Consider the following 23091-nt stretch of genomic DNA (forward strand, 5'->3'; position numbering starts at 1 on the left):
ATCAGCAAAAACAATTACATTCTGAACAGAGCCATGGGGAAGCTTTTAACCTAGACCTAGAACTTTTCCCTTTGCAAATTGCCACAGGCAAGAGGGAACTTGGTTAAAACCCAGACCTTATTGTCAACACCTGTGCCCTCCCTCCCCCTTCTGTGGTCATCAAGCACTTTCTGGATTCAGGAGCTGTTAGCAATTTGAGGTTGCATAAGTTCAGGCCACAGGCCTAGAGTGCGCAACTGCTCGAGGTCGATATGACCTGTGCCCACGGGATGCCAATGAGGAGGTCCAGAAAGGCTTGCTGAGGTCGGGGAGCAGGCCGGCTTCCCAGCAGCCGAGGCCTGGAGGCGCAGGCGGGGAGACTAGGACAGCTCAGGCAAGTGTTGCCACTGGAACGACAGTGCAGTAGCTGCAGGGACTAGGCCTGGGAGACCAGGAGGAGCTCAGCCTGTGTGGTGTGCACTGGGGAGCCGGGTGCCCTACAGCACTGCTGAAGACGGGTGGCAGTGCTGCACCAAATTAACTAAAATAGGCCTGGGTTCAGATGTGGAAAAATGGATTCCACTGTCGCATCCACTGTCGTGAGCTTTGCCGCAGTTAGCCACCATGAGGCCAACATCTGTGTGGACAGGTACTACGTTGAGCACTTTATTTAAAATAATTGTTCCAGCAGTGCTGGCAGGAGCACGCTCATTTTTTAGGTAAGGAGATGGAGGCTGAGCTGTTTCCAGGGCCTGTCCAGCTTTCTCTTTATCTCCCCTTGACCCGCCCAAAACTACTCCCAGGCTCAGGATAGTCCTGACTGGGGACAGGGAGTGGGTCCCAGAGGGAAAGTTGCACAGGCAGGGCTAAGCAGTCCCCCACAGGATACAAAGGGAAACCTTGTATTTGTGCAAGACAGAGCAGAATTCCTTCTGACGGGCCTCTTCTTCCCCTAGTGAAATACTCCGCGTTGCACACGCAGTCTGCAGAGCCGCCGCCACCCGAACCAGCCCGGATCTGAGGGCCCTGTCCAGCTGTAGGCGTGCACAGTGGTGCCACCGCTTGTCACCCGGCTCCCCCCTTCTCCCCACCCTTCATTTGGACCCACAGCTGCTGTGCTGCTCTGTGTCATCGGCTCCTTGTTGCTCTAAGTTTTCCGGAGGAGCTCTGGGTGTTTGTGAGTTTGGTTTCTCTGCCCTGCCACAGGTGCTCCGAGACTTGGTGCCGAAATTCAAGAGCCAGCCCTGATAGAAAGCCAGCACCAGCCTCGGGAACTGCTGAGCCACCAACTCCCAAAGCCAGCCTGCCTCCAGCTTTACTGAGCACAGGATGTGGGGGCCAAGATGATGCTGGGGCTGGATGACATGTATGCTTAGGGGACAAGAGTTTGAACCCATGGGACTGTGACCCCTGCACACTGGAGTGGCTCATTGTGGCAGGTTTCTGCCAATAGCCCCTGACGGTGACCTCAAGGAGCTGCAGGTGGGGAGCTCAGCCTGCACCCACTTCACTTGGAGCCCCTGCAAGGAGCGAACCGTCAGCACCAAGTAACACCACACACACGCAGCACCCAGGGCGATGGTTTCACTTCGGTCTTCCCCATCCCGGGTTTTATGTTGCTGGGCTTCCAGAGAGCCGGCCCAAATGGAGACTTTCAGTTATTTAAGTGCAGACATGTATCTCATGATAGTCCTGCCCTGAGCGTTTAGAAATCCTCTGGCTAAGTATGAAGCAATTCATAGGCCTGTTTCCCATCTGATTCCGCAGGGGACTGGATGTGGTCTTAGGGTTGACATGATAAAGGTCTTTAGGAATCATTTCTGTGTTGGAGATGAGTTTTATCCCGTGCTGGGGAGAGGTGCTCACCCTCCACCCTGTACCTATTCCTATTTTGGTAGCAAGAGCTACCGATGTCAAGAACGAGCATCAAAGCCAGAATCATGCTTGTTGTTTGCTTAAAAATGTAATTGGGGGCGGCAGGGGAGGAGGGGGAAAGACACATTGGCTCGGTTTAGTGAAACACACGTGACTTTGTAGCTCTGTGGTCAGCCTACGCGTCTGTTCTGAGGGAGTGTGTGTGGGAACCCATGCTCACCGTGGCAAACACAGGAACCCCATGACTAGCCCCTCACCTGGCATGGAGCTGCCCGGTTTGGGCTGGAGCGGAGCTGGTTTCCTGGAATGTTCCTTTGGCCCACATGTGGTTCTGTCCCGGTGAGCTCTGTTGTCAGAGGCTCACGGGACAGAACCTCATGCTAGGGTCTAGGGCCCCTGTCTACTGATAATCAGTTTGCCATGTCAGAAAGCACTTCTGAAAGCAGGTATGAGTCACCGGACAGGCAGGATCTTACAAAACTCACGGGCCTCTTTGGTGTGCAGGATGGCCCCACGTGTTCCACAGGCTGTCCACTAAGCGGGATTGTCTGCTGAGCGGGATGAGCCAACTCCAGTTTCTTAAGGAAACCACTGGAATCTGTAGCCCCCACATGCATCTGTCTAATGCATGCCTCGTGTCTGTTCTGCAAACATGCCTGTAGTGGAGGGTAGTCAGTTGTAGCACTGTGTCTCAAGGCTGCCTCGTGAGGCCATTCCCAGCGCGTGCCTGTGGGCTCCTTACCACCCCTTTTCCTGCTCAGCCCTTTAATCCCTGACAGACCTGGGCTGTGCGGCTGAAGGGGGACCTGCAGCACTGCAGAAATGTCTCTGCGTGGTGCCATGAAGGAAAGAAACCTTGGCCTGGCCTCAAGAAGCTTCCAGTGCTTCAGGAAGTTAGTGAGGGTGGAGCGGCTTGCAGGGTTGGCCTATTTCCAGGGCCTCCCACACTTACTGGCCAGATTGTGAATTTTGTCAGGCTTGTCCCTCCCCGACACCGAGTACATCAAGAGCTGATGGCCCCACCCTCTGGCTGGTGCTGGGCTGGAGGTGGCTATGGGGGATTTTGGCATGCATGGCCTGTCGCCACCTGGACAGCGTGACCTCAGGGGTTGTCCACCTTACCTTTATGGTGAGGCCTGTTGATGGCAAAGTCCTTGAAACCCTAGAGCTGTGATGTAGAATATGTACTGTCTGTGAAACCTTGTTCGCAGGAGCACTGACTGCAGTTGAGAGAGACCCATTTTGCTCTCCCTTACCCACCCGGGTGCTTTCTGCACAAAGCCTGGAGCCTGGCACTCAGGCCCACCGGTGGCGGCTCCTAGTGACTGGACATGCCTGGAAGACCCCTCAGCCTTCTGTTTGCAGAACGTTCATTTCAGGAGCTTCTCCGTCCCACAGACATCGTACACTTGCTCGACACTGCCACCTGGAGAAGCCTCGCGGGCTCTAGTCACCATGTGTCTATCCGAAGTTTGAACTGGCCAGCATGGGCTGTCCCAGGTGAGAGGGGAGACACAGTGGACTGGAAGGACTGGTTGAAAGTGGCTCATTTCTATCAGCTTAATTTGGCAGAGAACATTTGTAACAGCTCTGAGCGCATGCTGGGTGAAGTCACAGCTCAAGGGAAGATAAAGATGGGCAGAAGGAGGTGTGGGTGGCCTCTGGGGTGGAACCCAGAGGGGAGGCTCTGGGACAGTGGCTGGGGCTCAGTGCCGGGGCCCTGACGAAGAAATGGAGACTGAGCTCCAAATTCTAGAATTCCCTGTACATCTGTTCATGTGCTTGTGTCCAGGTGCGAGTTGTAAACTGTCTCGTGTTTGCATTAAATAAAATGGCACCAAGCAGATCCTTGTCTTCTGATGGTGTTAAGGCACGCCCTTGGTCAAGTGCTGCTACTTTTCCCTAAAGTAATTTATGATGCAAGCTGACCCCGCCCCCCCGGCCGAAGGTTTTTCTCTAGAAGCTTGCATTTACCCTTCAGTGACTAGCTCAGTGTCAGGACTTCCAAGAGTGGCTCCTCACTGTACAAGCAGCTAAGGCGATGTGGAGCGACCAATGTCCTGGGGTTAGAGAGGGCAGAGGCAGGAGCAGAGTGCTGCGGGGCCGCTCCCAGGCTACATGGGTTGCCGAGTCCGGGGCTGCCCCGTTGGGGTCTGGAAGCAGCAGAGTCCCAGGCTCGCAAATCCCGAATCGACTGCTCTGCTGCCTTCAGAGCAGGCTAGTAACCAGTGGAGGTTCCAGTTACGTGCAGCTGTTTCAACCAGAAAGCTGAGAGAGAAGGGGGCCCTGCACTTTGTCACTTGTTGCAACCTCATGGAGAGTGGCCTGTTTGGGATAAAGGCTGTCCTTCTCATCAGCTGGCATCTTGGCTTCACATTGAGAAGACATTTCAGGGCATTTCACCATGAAGACAAGATGCAGTGGACCCTGGGTTTTAACATGGAGGCTGGTTGTTTCATTTCGTTTTGCCAACCTTTGCTTCTAGTGAAATAGCACCAGGTCCTCTCAAACCTGAGGCCACCACATAAGTCTCCCGTGCAGAGTTCTGCGTGGCTAGCGGGGGCCTGGCGCAGCAGCGCTCCCAGCCTTGCTTGCTTGCTCTGCCCTCACTGCTGGGGAAGGCCGACTGGCAAGCAGCCCCCCGGGCATCCTCTGTGCCTAATAAATACCGGGCTCTCTGGCTCACTCAGTAGCGACGTGTGGAGAAGGACAGGGACCCCGTACCCTTAACAAGAAGACCGACACGCACAGGACACCGAGGGTGCTGCGAATTCATCCAGGCCTTTTTGGCCCTGAAAAGGCGAACACTCCTTTGCGGTGGGGGCAGTTTGAGGCCTTAGAGAGAGAGAACGCACTGCACTCGCATGCGAAGGACTCATCACCCTGACTCTCAGGTGTCTCCAGACCTTTCCCCAAGTTCATCCACATTTTCTCAAGGTTAGAGCTGAGGGCATTTCTGACTTCACAATCAGTATTTCTCGTTTCAGCCAAAATACTCAAGACCCACGATACATTTATGATTTAGTGAATGAATTAAGTCACATCAAGGTACTTCACATATATTAACTGTGCCTGACACACAGTAAACATTCAATCCATGTGATTTCATTACTGATTTTCCTCAAAGGAAAAATCTGAGATACTCAAAAAAGACCAGGGAGCAAACATAAGATCATTTTAATTACAGATTGAAATACAGTGCAACAGATGAGACAAATACAATACTGTACCAGTTTTTAAAAACCTGAACCATAAAGGTTTCGCATTCTAGCACACTTAAAACAAAAATTGCTTAGATAACAAAACTATACTTCAAGTTGTTTTAGAAACAGTTCTGCACTAGGAACATACAAAGGGAAATGACCCGTTGTGCTTCTTTAAAATTGAATGGGAGTCTGTAGGGTCCTGCTGACGGCACCCCCCAGCCTCCGCCAGGTGAGGTACACAGGGCCCACTCCAGGCACCAGCTCCCCACAACTTGGCTTCTCTGGTTTGTCGAAGGCATCATCCAGTCCACACTATGTTTAACAGTCCTAGTCAGCCAGGGGATTACATATGTCTGGGAAGAAAATGGGAAATGTCCCCATTAAAAAAAAAATCAGTATATCTATAATCCAGTTTATCCATTCATAAATAAGCTTTCAGATATGTTAGGAACATAAAAGCTAATGTTGAATATGATTTAACAACAAATCCCACATGTGATAAAAATGGAGAATTGATTTTAGGTTATCAAATTACCTTGAATAAATCTCTCTGCTATCTTATAGAAGGATAATTTTCAGTAAGAATCAGGAGGTTCCCAGTTTTTTTTTTAAAAAATCCATTCTCTATTAAAAAACCCTTAACATATTTTCAAAAATAAGGTCAATTTGTAGGACTTTGTCTGGAATCCAGTAATTTGAAAACAGCCAGCTAACATTGCTATGCAGTCACGCTGGGGTTTGACCTTAGGAGCCGCTGCAGCCGCCTCTGCCTCTAAAGGCTGAATTCCTGCAGCCCGTGGTGGGGTGGGGGGAAGTTGCAGCAATGGGCACAGCATGAGGGAGGGGCATGGCCTGCTGGGGCAGGACCCAGGTGTGCAATAATCATCTGTGGCATGTCACACAGAGGAGCTCAGAGCTATGGCGCGCAAGTGGATTGAATCAATTGGTGGTAAATTAATTCCTGCGAGGGCTGATGGAGTCACAGAGCTCACAGTCAGTCAGTAAAGGTTCAGGAGCGGGAAGAGGGCTGACCAGCTGCGGTCGGCTCTGGGAAGGGAAAACCAAGGGAAGTGCGTGCTATGCTTTTCCAAACCAAAGCCACAGCACAGTGGCTGCTTTCAAATATTAACAGGCAGCCACGTGAGTAAGCTGAGTTGAAGGAATTGTGATAAAATGAGAAATGATTTCATACAGGCAAATAACATAAGAGCAGACTTGCTTTGATCCCGGCAGCTGGCAGCCGTACAGTGGTGGTGGGACGCATGGCCAGACAGCCCAGGAGCGAGGGACAGGCAGTGCTCCTTGAAGGAGCGAGAGGCCGGCACCTGTGCACAGCTGCCAGAGGCTTCGGTTTACCCTCAGCGGGGCTGGAAGACTGAGCATGGCTGCTTGGTGCTGTCCCCATGAATGGGCTGAGCCGCCCCAAGAGGTGAGGACCAGAGTGAGGTGAGGACAGAACACGTTGTCCTTGAAATGACCATGTTCAAATCCCATTTCAAATGCACCACAGAAAAATGAGCATGAGGTTTGTTGGAAAATAATTTCTCCCACAGTACAGTTGAGCTGATCTCTCCTCAGGTGACTATTCTAAACGTAAAAAAGGACATAGGAAAATAAAGGCCTGTTTCTCTTCTCTAAAAATACCTTGTATGTACACAACAGTAATTGTTACAGGAGGACCCCGTGCGTGAAGAGAACTGTGGAACAGAGGGCAGTGGTCTGTCTTCTCCCCAAGTACTTCATTCAAAACAGTTTTCAAGTTGTGGCCAAGAGCTGAGGGAAGCCATGGGGCTGGCAATGCGTCTTGAAGTGAATGGTGTTTGTGGTTACTGAAGGATTTAACTTGGAAAGAAATGGCGCACAGCTTTCTTGAACCTCAGTACTGCAATCCATTCACTTCGTTTCTCCCAAGCTGCCTGGATGCTAGAAATTGCTTCACAGGGTGGATGTGACAGACGGCTCCCCTGTGAAACCGCTGACAGGAGGGTCACGGGCTGTTCACAAAACAAAAAGCACTCTCGCCAACAGTGGGGCTGTCACCTAGCCACACAAATGGTCCCTGGGCCTAATCCTAAAAGACAAGATCACAAGCTACAGCCATAACAGTGATGGCCAGGCCCCTTTCCTGAGCCGCCGGCAGACAGTGGGGCAGCAGGCTGGCCTCGCCCGTCAGACTGAGGTGTGGACGGAGGTGGCAGAGTGGGAGGGCGAGGAGCCCCGCTCAGATGAGGATGAGACGGCACGCGTGGCCACCTCCCGCTGTAGGCCCTCCACACGCTTCTGCAGCTCCGCCCTGACGGCCAGCAGCTCCTTGAGATTCTGGTGAATGGGCATCTGGAGGGAGCAGAGACAAAGCTGCATTATCAGGCCATCCTCCTACCACAGCGTTTCCACATGGAGATGCTGTTGGCTTCAGGAGTTTTTCACCACCCAGACTCCTGAAGTGGCCAAAGTCTCCTGAGGCGTTGACTCATCTCGCATCAGGTGGACAATGGGACCCCATTCCATGAGCTTTGGCTGCCACCGAGGCTGCCCTGCAGCTCCAGAGGCTGAGCTGCTGAGCCGGGATGAAAAGGCACCATGGGGAGGCTCCCACCGTTTCTCAGAAGACAAGCAGGTGCGGGGACACTGCGCACCACGGATCAACCAAGGGCACCGTGTGCAGACTCGGCGCGAGCAGTGTCCTAAAGACTGTGCGTCAGAAATGTTTACACGCAGACCCCTTTCCAGCATCTCCATTATCTCTGTATTTTTGCATTTTTATAAATAGCTCTGCTGACTAAAAATCCTTCTGTTAAATCAGCACTTTCTACAACTTGAAGCTGTGTTTTCATCAACCGGAGCAGGATCTGCCAGAAGCCCCCTGGAGCGGGCAGTGCCGGTAGGGGGGTGGGGAGCCTCCCCAAGGGACCAGGCCCTTGCTCCTTGCTCAGCATCACCGCAATGCCTCACCCTAAGTAGGTTTTCTCTTTTAAACCCATCAACTGCGGGACAGGGGTGAATATAAACAAGAAAGGTTTTCCTGGGGCGTATGGGACATCCAGTCCTGCTATTTTACAGTCATAGCACCCAACCCACTCACCTAACAAGCTGTCCCCAGCAGCTACTAGGGTGCGAGACATCCAAGACCCAGCTTTTCTCGCCTGGAGCTCTTTGGCTGGGGGCAAGGCTGACCAGAGCCTCAGACTGGGGCTGAGGGAGAAACAGGGTGGTATCTGGGGAGCTCTCCAGCCTTCCCTGGTCTCTGATCCCGTGTGTAAACAGCAGCCACAGGGCTGGCTCCTAAGCCTCAGCCAGGCCCTGTGACTGGCCACTTAACACCTTCCAGGGGCTTCTTCCCCCTGCCCTGAGAGGGGCCTCAAGGCCCTCTGCAGTCTGGTTCCAGCCTGGCCCTCTGGCTCACCTTTCACCAGGTCCTGCCCCCACTCCCTCAAAGACTGAGCTGTACCACCGTGTGTGCCGACGGTGATCAGCCGTCCTGGAGAGAGTGGGGAGACGGAAGGAGGATGAAAGCAAGACCGCAAGACGGCAGCCAGGCCCCTCTAATAACAGGGTGCTCAGTAACCAGCACCCAGTGGGCTGAGAACAAATGGCCCCCTTAGGGAGGCCACAGGAAGAAGAGAGGGGACAGGAGTGGAGTGTGATGGCAAAGGCAGATCCCAGAGGCCTCTGGGAGGTGGCACCAGCTCCTCTCTTACCCTTAGGACCCATCTGGTATATTTTCCTGTCTGTAGGATCATTTAATTCTGATCAGACAAGGGAAGACCTTGCAATCAAGCTCCCATTATCCATCTACAGGCACGTGGCCTCAGCAATAAGCAAGACACGCAGGGAAATAGACCATTGACACACACCCAGGGCAGAGGCCCAGCGCTGCTCAAACGCACTGCTATCATTTCTTCACCAGCTGTTTGCATCTTTTCTCACATATTTCTTTTTCTTTTCTTTTTTTTTTTTTTTTGAGGCGGAGTACAGTCTCACTCTCTCCCCCAGGCTGGAGTGCAGTGGCATGATCTCAGCTCACTGCAACCTCCACCTCCCAAATTCAAGCGATTCTCCTGCCTCAGCCTCTTGAGCAGCTGGGATTACAGGTGCCCGCCGCCACTGTGTCTAATTTTTATATTTTTAATAGAGATGAGGTTTCACTATGTTGGCCAGGCTAGTCTCGAACTCCTGACCTCAAGAGATCTGCCCACCTCGGCCTCCCAAAGTGCTGGGATTACAGGCATAAGCCACCGCGCCGGCCTACTCACATATTTTCATTTGCAACAAATCAAGGGCATGCCTGAAGGAATAGAAAACTCGGAGGCTTAAACAGAGGATTGCGTTAGAGAAAATTTCCATCTAAGAGCCAGTCATGTTTGTCCCATGCATGCTAGCATCACAAGACATAAGGCAAGACAGTCCCAAAGGAAACAGGATGCCCATGGGCCTTCCATACCCAGCCATCCTCTGATGGATGCCCAGAGAACCCCTTTCTTGGCAGCCAATCGAGCCACTGCCTTCTCAGAGAAAAGAGGCCCAACAGTCTTGCATCTCCCCTGTTGTTTACCCCCGTACTCCCTCCCCTCCCCTCTCTTCCTCCTCCTCTCTGCCCCACCGGGCGCCTCAGGCCCTGTCACTGGACACCCACACCAGCCACTGATCTCTGCCTGTCTTCACTGCACTCCCCAACCCCCATTCCCATCCACCTTGATGCCGCCAGAGTGAGCTTTCTAGAACATACACTTGGCTTTGTCATGCAAACCCTGGGATGGTTCCCACAAACCCTGGAATGAAGTCCAAACTCCAACCTACCTCTCCAGCGTCCATCACCACCAAGGCCCAGCCCATTCCCCAGCACACTGTTGTCCACACCTAGGAGGTGTCCGACACATGCCTATTGCATATAGGATAACAAGCTGTGGCCCATGTACTCTTTCTTGGTTCTCTCTTCTGTGTAGCACAGTGGAGGGAGAATGCAAAAGGCAGGACCATCCACCTATTACCCTCTGAGCACAGTGCATTTGATCAATAATCCCCTGTGAGGTCCCAGTGAGGCTCAGCACCCTGCCGCAGATCAGGCAGTGAGTCACTGCAGAGACGGCATCTGACCCCGTCGGGGGCATCCTTCCACAACTACACGCACTGGGCAGCAAGATCTCAACCAAGTCACTGCTTGTCTGACCCTTCCCTCATTCTCTGCATCGTGGAATTGCTGGGAGTGTTAACTGGGGTCATGTGTGTACACAGCCCACTGGCACACAAGAGGACTGCAGCTTACAGGCGCTATTGCTGTGGTTTCCATCATCATCATTGCAGGTGACTTCACTTACGTGTGTGAGAATCTGGCCACATCTGGGAACAGATCTGTCACGCAGTTTGTAGGTTTTAGGAAAGATCTGTTCCCTGCCTCACGTGGGGGGCAAGAATCTGAGCCTGGGTGTGCCCCTGTGGGACACCGCTCTAACCCTCTCTGCTGCTCAGCATTTCTTCACCTCTGCAACCTGCTGCACAAGGGGGAGCATGGCGGGGGCACGGGGGTCTCCTGCAGTAATCGAGAGGCTCCGTTTAGCCAAAGGCACTTCAGATCAGGCATAGTTCTGTTGGATTTTCTGCTAATGTTAATGACATTCCACCAACCACCTGGTCCTTTGAGTCACCAAGAATATTACCTGGTAACCCTATGTGATTTAAATAACATAGTGACTTCTGACACTCTGTAGCCCGTCTTCCCTGTTGATAAAACAGATGAAACAGAAGCCACCCAGGACGGAATAACTCAGCCAAATGCCTAAGCAGAAATACACACCAGTGAAGAGGAAGGTGCTGGAAGGGGGATGTAGGCTTTGGTTCCCAAGTTGACCACTGACTGGCAAGAAGTGCTTGATGGGCCCCTATGTTTAGCATCTTAAATAATGCACCTGAGGTCAGAAAGGAGAGCAGTGCTGGACCTGGACTCCAGTGACAGGGCAGCAGGTCACCCTGCACATAGATGTCTTGGGCTGAAAGCCAGGACAGAAGATGCTAATGGGACCAGCAACCTCTCATGCTCACTGATAGTTTCTGGGCACATGGGCCATTTCAAAGACAGCTTGCCTTCAAACTCAATTCTCATTTGGGGAAGGATTCAATCTAATGACAAGCAGTTATTAGATTAATAACTTAAAAGATCAATTAATAATAAGCAGGGACTAGTCTTGCAGACCAGGAAGTCTAAAGGGAGAGATAAATATAATTTTTTTTTTTTTTTTTTTTTTTTTTTGAGACGGAGTCTCACAATGTCGCCTAGGCTGGAGTGCAGTGGCGCGATCTCATCTCGGCTCACTGCAACCTCTGCGTCCCGGGTTCAAGCAACTCTCCTGCCTCAGCTTCCTGAGTAGCTGGGATTATAGGCGTGCGTTACCACATCCGGCTAATTTTTGTATTTTTAGTAGAGACAGGATTTCACCATGCTGGTCAGGCTGGTCTCAAACTTCTGACCTCGTGATCTGCCCACCTCGGCCTCCCAAAGTGCTAGGATTACAGGCGTGAGTCACTGTGCCCGGCCAGAAATGTAATTTTTTTTTTTCTTTTTTAAAGAGGAAGAAGGAAGCTAAGATGATGCCAAAAGCTCAGATGGTAGCCAAGTGGCGGAGGACGTGGGGAGCTGGAGGCATTGGGCAGCCACAGAAGGTGATGTCTGGGCTGTCAGGCAGGAGCAAAAGGCCTCTCCGCAGGAAGGTGGAACGTGGACTCAAGGCAGACTGCGACAGGGAGAGTAGGTAGAAGGCTGTTCCGATATCCCAGAGGATTGGGTGTGGAGGGGAGACCTGAGGGAGAGGCCAGTGGGGGACAGGACGGTTTAGGGTGGGCAGGTGTGAGTCCTCTGTAGGCTGAGGGGCAAGAGCCACCAGAGGTAGCAGGAATAAACGCAGGTTCAAGGGGCTGGAGAGAGCAGATGTGCAGGAGGAACTGGCCTGCAGCAGAGGGGCACGCCTCTTCATTCACTCATGCGTTCAGTCAGTCACATTTGTCGAGTCTCTGTTAGTTGCCAAACACCATGTTAGATCCTGAGGGCCCTGTGGTTTCAAAGCCTGTGGTCTGTAGGTGCAGCAGCAGGCAGGCAAATACGCCAGTGCAGTATTGAATACCTTGGGGAATTCTGCAGACCGATTATTACCAGCACCTCCGCTCTCTTTCTCAAAGTAGGCTCGTTTGGGCAATACACATAGGGCCACCAGAGCACTAGGTGAACAGAGAAGAGGGCGCTCAACAGGAAAGCTCCAGGGCAGCATGAGTCCCAGCAGCTCCCTGGCTAGTGGGAGGGGACACAGATGCAAGTCTCTCTATCCAAGGAAGACTCTGGGAAGAGCTGAAAGAGGTGATCAAACACTAGTTGTTTTAATACATGTGAAGACACAAAGGGTGGCTCATTCACATGGGGCATCTGCTTCAAGCAGGGCAGGGCATGGACAGGGGAGATGTGGCTAAGGGCAACCCTGGGATGCAGGAGCTCCCTCGCAGCCAGGACTCCTTCCCACCTCCCCAGGCCCAGTGTACTAGTACTGGGCTGAGTGAGCACTGATCACAGTGTTCTGGAAAACACTCCTGAGGTCGTAAGGGTGGCAGGGCCAACTCAGAGGGTCCAGAGGAGAAAAGCATTTGCAGCAGAAGCTATGTGGAACAAAACAGAAAGCCATCTGGGAAAGAAGAGGCAAGTGATGACCGGCCTGGTCTGTGGCAGAGGGCAAAGGATCCAGTAAGGAGTGGCCAAGCAGCAGCCTGGGGCAGCGGGGCACACCCAGCAGATGGATCATGGAGCTAAGGCTACCAGTGAGGGAGCTTTCCAGCTGGCAGGCTGGGGTACTATAGTGACGTATCCCTGAGGTTCCAGGGCCAGGCAGCTGAAAAGGAACATAAGCAGTTCAGACTGCCCCATGGCTAGTGGAGCAGGGAGATGATATGGAGATCAGGAATACCCTAGGTGAGAGGGATGGGGGAGCAGGAGGATGGAGAAGACAGACAGATTTCTGTATCGTTGGCTGACAGAGCAATGCTGTTAAACAATGCCCTGGGTACACGCTCCTGATGGACTGCAGTTAAATTCTGAGAGTATTCAACTCGAAAGAAAAATTTCAGGCCTGGCCCAGTGGTGCACGCCCATAATCCCAGCACTTTGGGAGGCCGAGGCGGGCGGACCACCTGAGGTCAGGAGTTTGAGACTAGCCTGGCCAACATGGCAAAACCCTGTCTCTACTAAAAATACAAAAATTTGCCAGGCATGGTGCTGTGCACCTGTAATCCCAGCTACTTGGGAGGCCGGGGCAGGAGAATCACTTGAGCCTGGGAGGCAGGGGTTGCAGTGAGCCAAGCTCATGCCACTGCACTCCAGCCTGGGTGACAGAGCAAGACTCCGTCTCAAAAAATAAATAAATAAGAAAAAGAAAAGTCTCAGCAGACAGTTACCTGTCCATGGAGGTACGGGCTGCCTCTACCCATCTTCTTCATCACCCAGAACCAATCACGCCCTGGCCGCCCAGGTGGAGATTGGGGGTGCAGGGCAGGACGGAATCCAAACCATGACACAGTGGAGGATGTGGGGAGCCCTTCAGGAACCCACAGCCAGAGCTCAGCCACTGAACACAAAGACAGGACACAGGCTTGGCGGACTGGCCTGGCCCCTGTAGTGCACCATTCTCTAATTTTGTTCAATCTCAGAAAATATTACAGCGAAAAAGTGTGGCGGGGAGGGCAAACCTCCCCTTCTTCAAAGGAGCACCTGTTCTGCGACTCAGCACCTGCCCTCCTACTGCTGGACTAACAGGGTCTATGTACTGTAAGCTGATGCATTTTGCACATGTCTTTCTACCACGTCTATGTGGAAACAGGGAGAAGGGCTGCCACCTCACCCTCCATACCTGCAGGTAAAGTACTTTATAAGACAAAGGGCCAAGCACTGGAACACATGGCCTTTTATGTACCTCATCAGTAGGAGACAGAAGTGCTAAGGTTTTTAACTTTAACCCAGCAAACAGCATCAGAGTTGGTGTACGGGCAGAACCTCCTGGAACATGAATGCAAAGGATTGAACCCCGACAGGCAAGGGCAGAAGACAGTTAGTATGGTATGTTAATATCTACCATTAACACATTTTCATACCACCATCTTTACTTGGAAAAAAAGGCATACTCTCTCATTCATGAAAAGAAAAACAAAAAGATACCTGAGGTCTCATCCGTGGATTCCATCGTACATAATAGTTTACCCACAATTCCAAATGACTCAGACTAGCAACAGGATATAACACGTGGTTTTCATAATTCACAAAGAAGGGATTAGAAAACTCATCTAGCTGGCTATTGATATACGACCATAAAGATATCGTCTTTGTATATACATCCTGAAAAACAAAAAAGAACATTGGAAATAAACTTTTCTTCATATCATGAAGAATTAGTATTACACCAAGAAAAGGACTTGAATAATGAAGTGAATTCAAATGCTGAAAAATTCATGAACATTTACTAGGTCCCAGCCCCACCTTCTTCCCACTCATGGCCTGATGGCGGGATGAATGAAAACACACTGCTTGCTGTCCTGGAAAAACATATTGCTGAAGTTAGGTAGCATCCGACAACTGTGGCTATGGAAAGGCAGAGTGAGAACTTTCTAACAACCACAGGATGACAGGGTCCACCACCAACAAATGCAATTTTCAATTCTGGTGGAAGGTTTGCTTTTGTGGGCTGGGCACAGTAGCTCAAGCCTATGAGGCCAGCACTTTGGGAGGCCACATTGCGAGGACTGCTTGAGGCAGGAGTTTGAGACTAGCCTGGGCCAACACAGTGAGACTTTGTCTCCACAAAAAATAAATAAATAAATTTAAAGATTAGCCAAGTATAGTCCCAGGTCCTCAAGAGGCTGAGGTGGCAGAATTGCTTGAGGCCAGGAGTTTGAGGCTGTAGTGAGCTATGACTGTGCTGCTGTACTCCAGCCTAAGCAATGGAGCAAGACCTTGCCTCTAAAAGAAAATAGAGCTTTTGTGACTCCTTTTTTTTTTGAGATGGAGTCTCATTCTGTCACCCAGGCTGGAGTGCAGTGGCACAATCTCGGCTCACTGCAATGTTGGCCTCCCAGCTTCAAGCAATTTTCCTGCCTCAGCCTCCCGAGTAGCTGGGGACTACAGGCACACGCCACCACGCCCAGCTAATTTTTTTTTTTTTTTGTCTTGCCTATTTTATTTTTTTTTATTTATTTATTTTTTTATTATACTTTAAGTTCTAGGGTACATGTGCATGACGTTTATATCATGTATAACTCCCCAATGCAATCCCTCCCTCCTCCCCCCTCCCCATGATAGGCCCCAGTGTGTGATGTTCCCCTTCCCGAGTCCAAGTGATCTCATTGTTCAGTTCCCACCTATGAGTGAGAACATGCGGTGTTTGGTTTTCTCTTCTTGTGATAGTTTGCTAAGAATGATGGATTCCACCTGCATCCATGTCCCTACAAAGGACGCAAACTCATCCTTTTTGATGGCTGCATAGTATTCCATGGTGTATATGTGCCACATTTTCTTAATCCAGTCTGTCACAGATGGACATTTGGGTTGATTCCAAGTCTTTGCTATTGTGAATAGTGCCGCAATAAACATACGTGTGCATGTGTCTTTGTAGTAGAGTAATTTATAATCCTTTGGGTATATACCCAGTAGTGGGATGGCTGGGTCATATGGTACATCTAGTTCTAGATCCTTGAGGAATCGCCATACTGTTTTCCATAATGGTTGAACTAGTTACAATCCCACCAACAGTGTAAAAGTGTTCCTATTTCTCCACATCCTCTCCAACACCTGTTGTTCCTGACTTCTTAATGATTGCCATTCTAACTGGTGTGAGATGGTATCTCATTGTGGTTTTGATTTGCATTTCTCTGATGGCGAGTGATGACGAGCATTTTTTCATGTGTCTGTTGGCTGTATGGATGTCTTCTTTTGAGAAATGTCTGTTCATATCCTTTCCCCACTTTTTGATGGGGTTGTTTGTTTTTTTCTTGTATATTTGTTTGAGTTCTTTGTAGATTCTGGATATTAGCCCTTTGTCAGATGAGTAGGTTGCAAAAATTTTCTCCCATTCTGTAGGTTGCCTGTTCACTCTGATGGTAGTTTCTTTTGCTGTGCAAAAGCTCTTTAGTTTAATTAGATCCCATGTGTCAATTTTGGCTTTTGCTGCCGTTGCTTTTGGTGTTTTAGACATGAAGTCCTTGCCCATGCCTATGTCCTGCCCAGCTAATTTTTGTATTTTTTGGTGGAGATGGGGTTTCACCGTGTAGCCCAGGCTGGTTTCGAACTCCTGACCTCAAGTGATCCTCCCGCCTCGGCCTCCCAGAGTGCTGGGATTATAGGCGTAAGCCACCACGCCCGGCTGTGACTCTTAATATTGAGAAATGAGAATAGACTTTACAGTTAAGATTCCTTGTGCTGGCAAATCATAGCTATCCGGAGGAAAATGTGCTGTGGTGGCAGGCTGGAGAAGCTTTATAAAGACAAGTAAATATATCACTAAGTTATCTCTTCTTCCCCTAATTTTGTAGTACACTATTCAGAAACACTGTACCTACTTGCATTGCTCATCTGAACAAAAACACCCAAATGTGCAGGCATGGTGAGGCAGGTAAACATTAAACAGTGGATCAAGCACAACGACAAAGTCACATGAGAAAACGGCAAGGCCAACAGCATTTTCTCCCATTCTGCTGCTGACTTCCCACGAGCTATCTAAATACAGGAACACTCAATTAGGACCATTTCAATTTTTATACATTTATTTATAAGAGAAACACCAACAATAATTCAAAGGATCTGGAAGAGCTAAAATAATCCTGAAAAAGAACAAAGTAGGAGGAGGACTCATACTTCCCATTTTCAAAACTTATCACAAAGCTACAGTAATCAATGCCAGTGGTGCTGGCGTAAGGACAGACATGCAGATCAATGGAACAGAACAGAAAGCACAGAAATGAACTCTCTGACATTTACGGTCAACTGATCTTCAACAAGGGCGGCCAGAAAATTGAACAAACCAACAAATGGTGCTGGGACAGCTAGAAAAGCCAACACGCAAAAGAATGAAGCTGGATCCTTAATTCACACCGTATACAAATGTTACCTCAAAACGGATCACAGACCTCAATGTAAGAGCTAAAAGTATCAAGTTCTTAGAAGAAAACATAGGAGCAAATCTTCATGACTTTGGGTTAAGCAATGGTTTCTTAGATATGATACCAAAAGTGTAAGCAGCAAGAGAAAAAAGAAATTGCACTTTATCAAAATTAAAACGTTTTGTGCTTCAAAGAACACCCATGAAGAAAGTAAAAAAAAAAAAAAAAAAAAAAAAAACCCATAGAGTGGGATAAAATTTTTGCAAATCATGTATCTTATCAGGGACTTGAATATATTAAGAATGTATAAGGAACTCTTACAACTCCATAATAAAAAGGACAAACAACACAATTTTAAAATGAACTAAGGATCTGAATACACACGCTCCACAGAAGATATGCAAATGGCCAGTAAGCACATGGAAATATGCTCAACATCATTAGTCGTTGGGAAAATGCAAATCTAAAACCACAACATACCACTTGCCACTCACTAGGATGGCTATACTTTTTTAAAAAGGAAAATAGTAAGTGTTGGTGAAATGTGGAGAAATTGGAAGCCTCAGACATTGCTCGTGTGTGCAACTGCTTTGGAAAACAATCTGGTGGTTTCTCAATAGGTTAAACATCGTTGCCATATGACCCGGCAATTCCACTCGCAGGTGTAAATGAATGAAGGCGTATGTCCACATAAAAACTTGTACATGAATGGTTATAGCAGCATTATTCCTAAAAGCCAAAATGTGGAAACAACCCAAATTTCTATCAACCAATGAATGGATAAACAAAATGTGGTCTATCCATATAATGGAATATTGCTCAGCCATAACAAGGATGTATTGGTACATAGATGAACCTTGAAAACGTTATGCTAAGCGAAGGAAGACAGTCATAGACGTTCACCTATTGTATAATTCCATTTCTATGAAATGTCCAGAATAGGCAAATCCATAGAGACAGAAAGCAGATTGATGGTTGCTAGGGGATAGGGGTGGGGAAAATGGGAAGTGATTGCTACTGAGTATGCCATTTCTTTTGGGGGTGACAGAAATTTTATAAAATTAGGCCAGGCACAGTGGCTCACACCTATAATCCCAGCACTTTGGGAGGCCGAGGCAGGAGCATCACTTGAGGCCAGGAGTTTGAGACCAGCCTGGGCAACATAGCAAGACTCCCATCACTACAAAAAATAGAAATAAAAATAAAGAAATTTCATGAAATTAGACATTGGTAATGGCAGCAAAATATGTGAATATGCTAGAACCATGAAATTGTACATTTTAGATGGGTGAATTTTACGGTATGTAAATTATGTATCAAGAGAGCTCATTTAAGAATGAATTTTGCACTCCTCCTCTCAAAAAAAAAAAAAAAAGATAAAACCACGGTTAAAAGTCTATATATGAACTTCACTCTTCTGTTTCTGGTTTTATTTGTTTTAAATGGCTTTGAGATATAATTCACATAACATAAAACTCACTCTTTTAAAAATGTTTTTGTTTTTATTAGGAGGTTAACAAGTCCCCATCACGCTGGGCCTGCAGGAGTGTGGATTTTACGCTAACTGCAGTGGGAAGCAGGGGAGAGGCACATGATGAGATTTCAGTTACTGAATGCTCGCTCTGGTTGCTGTGTTTAGAATGGACTACTGAAGGTCAGAGAGAGAATCAGGGAAGCCCATTCCTGGGTTTCTGCCTTAGCCCAGATGTGAGACAGTAGGGGTGTGAGACAGTAGGGGCTTGAGCTAGGCTTACAGCTGTAAGGCAGTTAAGAAGTGGCAGATTAAGAATATACTTTGGGCCTGTAATCCTAGCACTCTGGGAGGCTGAGACAGGTGGATCACCTGAGGTCAGGAGTTCAAGACCAGCCTGCCCAACATGGCGAAACCCTGTCTCTACTAAACATACAAAAAATTAGCCAGCCATGGTGGTGGGTGCCTGTAATCCCAGCTACTCGGAAGGCTGTGGCAGGAGAATCGCTTGAACCCAGGAGGCAGAGCTTGTAGTGAGCTGAGATCGCATTACTGCACTCCAGCCCGGGCGACAAGAGCAAAACGCCATCTCAAAAAAAAAAAAAAAAATATATATATATATGTGTGTGTGTGTGTGTATATACCTATATATCCTATATATACATATACACACATATATACATACATACATATATACATATACATACATATATACACATATACATACATATATATACATATACATATACTTTGGGATCAAGGTCAGCAGCATTCAGCAAGGGACTGGGTGTGGTAGCCAGAGTGAGGGTGAGGGAGGAGTGGAAGGTGACTCCTGTGTATTTGGCCTTGGCATCTGGATAGCCAGTGGTGCTATGTACTGAGTAGGGGAGGAGCAGGAAAAGGCATTTAGGTCCCTGAGGCAAGACAAAGTCACCTAGAAAGACAGAACAAGAGTTGAGGGGAGAAGAGGACCTCGGACTGGGCCCAGGTGACTCCACTTTAGAGACTGGTTAAAATGGCAGCCAGTCAGCGGAGACTGAGCAGGGGAGGCCAAGGAGCAGGACAAGGTGGGGTCACAGAATGAGGGTGCTGTCAACTGTGGGGAGGCTGCTGAGAGAGGGGGAGGCAGGTGTTACTGACAGACTGTTTTCTCCTGAATTCTATACTGTCCTAACATACTCGGCTCACAGGCAGGAGTCCTTGTCTATTAACAGGACCATACTCCTTAAGTTGCCTTTTTGCAATGTCTTCTCACTTTTCACCACGTCTTTCTTCTATCCCACACCGAGGAAAAAAGAAAGAGGCGAGATGTAACTCTGAAGTTTGGTAACTGCTTCTTTACTACTTTGATGTAAAACAGTGTTAGCTTGCTACCTAAAGTGGGCTTTTTGGCTAATCGGCAGACTCCATTTCCAAGGCGTTCAAGTACAATCTGGCCAACACCACAGAGGACGAAAAGCAGAATCCCACAGCTTTGGAGTTGGTGCAGTGGAGACTACATGAACTTGGAGTCAGGAGGTCCAGGGTCTAGCACTCATCTACTCCTGAAAGAGCCATGGGCTCGCTGGGTCCCAGCCCCCCATGCCTAGAAAGGAAGGGGCTTGTGTTAGATACATGCGGTGGGGCTGGCCAGAACCCTGGGAGTGCATTTACAGTCAGCAATAGCACCAGAGCACAGTCCTCCCTCCCCTCAGCCCTCCTACAGTGGCACTTCCTAGAAGAGGTGCCTGAGCCACAGGGAGAGCAACAGACAAGGACGCAGTATACTCACCTCTTTGAATCGCTGCTGTTCACAGTTGCACAAAAAGGTCCCAAAAAGACAGCTATAAAGGTGATCCAAAATTGTAATCAAGAATAGCTCATTAAACTCGAATGCTGAAGGAAACTTAAATGAAGAGAAAAACAAGGTTTAGTCATAGAGTCCAATTTCTAAAAGTAATATTACTTTTGTATGAAGGACAGCGAAACTATAACTTGGAATATAGTCAAAGATTTAAAGGAAGACTGAGCCCAAGTAAAGTTCAACCACCTACAGTTTTAAGTCCAAACTTATAGATCTGGCTGAGAAACAACCAGAAGCAACTCAATTTGTTGTACTCAATGCCCAGAAAAGCTTATGTAGCTTCCACTTCTCACCATGGCGGTAGAACAGAGCCCAGACTCACCCTTCTGCCAGAAACATCTAGCAAGCTGGATACATATAAGAAATGACTGTTTTCAGACACTGGCAACAGGCAGTACTGGACTGTGACCCTGAGAGAAGGGAAACAAATCAGGGGGGCCCTGCTATTATGCCAGCTTCCCTGCTGCAGCCACATCCCAGGCTAGGGGTAGGGGGAGCAGTAGATCCAGTCATAACATGTACCCAAAGTGACTCAAGAAGAAATAGAAAATCCGAATAGCTCTGCATCTATTAAATAAACAACTCCTAGTTAAGAATCTTCCTGCAAAGACAACTCCATGACCATACAGCCCTGAATTCTCTTTTTTTTTTTTTGAGACAGAGTCTCACTGTGTCCCCCAGGCTGGAGTGCAATGGTGCCATCTTGGCTCACTGCAACCTCTGCCTCCCGGGTTCAAGTGATTCTCCTGCCTCAGCCTCCTGAGTAGCTGGGATTATAGGCACACGCCTCCACGCCCAGCTGATTTTGTATTTTTAGTAGAGACGGGGTTTCACCATGTTGGTCCGGCTGGTCTCAAACTCCTGACCTCATGATCCACCCGCCTCAGCCTCCCAAAGTGCTGGGATTACAGCACCCCTGACTTCTTACCAGTGTAAATGAGCAAGCTGAAGCTGGTAACATATTTTAACAAGGTAATACAACATGACCAAGTGGGGTTTACTTTAGGAATGTAAGACTGGCTTAACATATGAAAATCTATGTTACAAAACAAATCAATTACTGTCATTCACCATATTGGCAGAGTGAGGAAGCAAAACCACAGATCATCTTGATTGTTTTAAGGTAATTCTTGATGGGGTTTTGCAGAATTCCAATGAAGACTATTACTATTGCCAGCAGGTTCTAGTCAGTAGCTGGCGTGTTGTGGCCATGAGATGATCTGGAAGTGATAATAATCACCATAACAGCAGGCATGTACTGAGTGCTTACCATGTGCCAGAACTAATGTAAAAACACAGTAAAACATTCATCACCTACTGAATGAAGCAAAGCCCATAGTGCTACCCAGCATACTTGTATTTAAGTCGGTTTCCTTAAAACCTATTCTTCAATCAGAGTGCTGTGTGCACACTATCATTACAAATCTTCACGTCTCCAGAGTGATCATATCAGGATCACTGGTAGACAAGTTTATTTTTTAGTTTAGCTTTACTACTTTACTAGACTAGCAACAGGCTTTTCTATTAGAACAATGGTCAATCCAGGACTGTCCAAACTCCACCTGAAACTGTTTTCTTCACCAGGCTATTACATGAGCTGAATTAACGACCTGCGCTCAGATGCCGTGGATTAAGATTTGCTCCTCTCTCCATCTGAAGGATTGCTCTCACAGAAACACACCTCTCTTCTAAGGAATCCCATCAGAATATTCCTGCTTCAGAAACCTCTGGAAACGAACTCAGCTGGTTCTTACTGGCATCCTTGTTCTTAGATGAACTAAATCAACAATGTGATGTCTCTGGCTAAAATGCTAACAATATCTACTGGTTGATCCTTTCTTGGAACCTTTAAGATTGCCCCTTGCAACTCCGACAGTGGCCTCACATTTCAAACGGCTATCTTTCTCTCTTTCTCTCTTTCTTTCTCTCTCTCTCTCTCTCTCTCTCTCTCATTCATGCATGTATTTATTTAAGACAGGGTCCCACTTTGTTGCCTAGGCTGGAGTGCAGCGGTCTGACTGTGGTTCGCCGCAGCCTCAACCTCCAAGGCTCAAGCGATCCCTCCCACCTCAGCCTGCCAAGTAGCTGGGACTACTGCCACAACCCAGCTAGTTTTTCTTTCTTTCTTTTTTTTTTTTTTTGTAGAGACAAGGTCTAGCTATGTTGCCTAGGCTGGTCCTGAGCTCCTGATCTCAAGTGATCCTCCCATCTTGGCCTCCTAAAGTGCTGGGATTACAGGCATGAGCCATCGTGCCCGGCTCAAATGGCTATCTTTTAAAAGGCCAGGCACACTATGTCCAATCTTCCCAGGACTTCTCTATGCTGCTCAGTTATGCCCTATTCATAAATTATTGGCACCACAGAATTTGTGAATTGTAAGCAAATATATGACATTTTTGTGTACTGAAGCCTTATTAAATCAAGGATAGGAGTGAAAGACCAGGGTTTTGTCCTATATTTTATAATTCTCAAACTTTTAAAAATAAGTGTTTATTAACAAGATAGCAAATTACTGACATATTTTCAAGCCATATAAGTGTTATGAACTGAATATTTGTATCCCCCCAAAATTTCTATGTTGAAATTCTAATCCCCAACGT

At 48.4% G+C, this 23091-nt stretch overlaps 2 protein-coding genes across 2 annotated transcripts in view; one reads left to right on the forward strand and one right to left on the reverse strand.

Annotated features, from left to right (window-relative positions):
- The window catches only part of CD99L2 (CD99 molecule like 2), a 124238-nt gene extending 120538 nt beyond the window's left edge, over positions 1-3700 (forward strand). Inside the window, 1 exon segment of the mRNA XM_033202004.1 lies at positions 936-3700. Within this exon segment, the coding sequence (XP_033057895.1) occupies positions 936-1000 (65 nt within the window). The 3' untranslated portion in view covers positions 1001-3700.
- A 1307-nt stretch (positions 3701-5007) lies between these two features.
- Positions 5008-23091, reverse strand: part of MTMR1 (myotubularin related protein 1) — a 74937-nt gene continuing 56853 nt past the window's right edge. The window contains 3 exon segments of the mRNA XM_033202073.1: positions 5008-7394; positions 14245-14421; positions 20420-20533. Coding sequence (XP_033057964.1) covers positions 7230-7394; positions 14245-14421; positions 20420-20533 — 456 coding nt within the window. The 3' untranslated portion in view covers positions 5008-7229.

This window comes from Trachypithecus francoisi, unplaced genomic scaffold, assembly GCF_009764315.1.
Source record: "Trachypithecus francoisi isolate TF-2019V2 unplaced genomic scaffold, Tfra_2.0 Lachesis_group6, whole genome shotgun sequence".
Lineage (NCBI taxonomy): Eukaryota > Metazoa > Chordata > Mammalia > Primates > Cercopithecidae > Trachypithecus > Trachypithecus francoisi.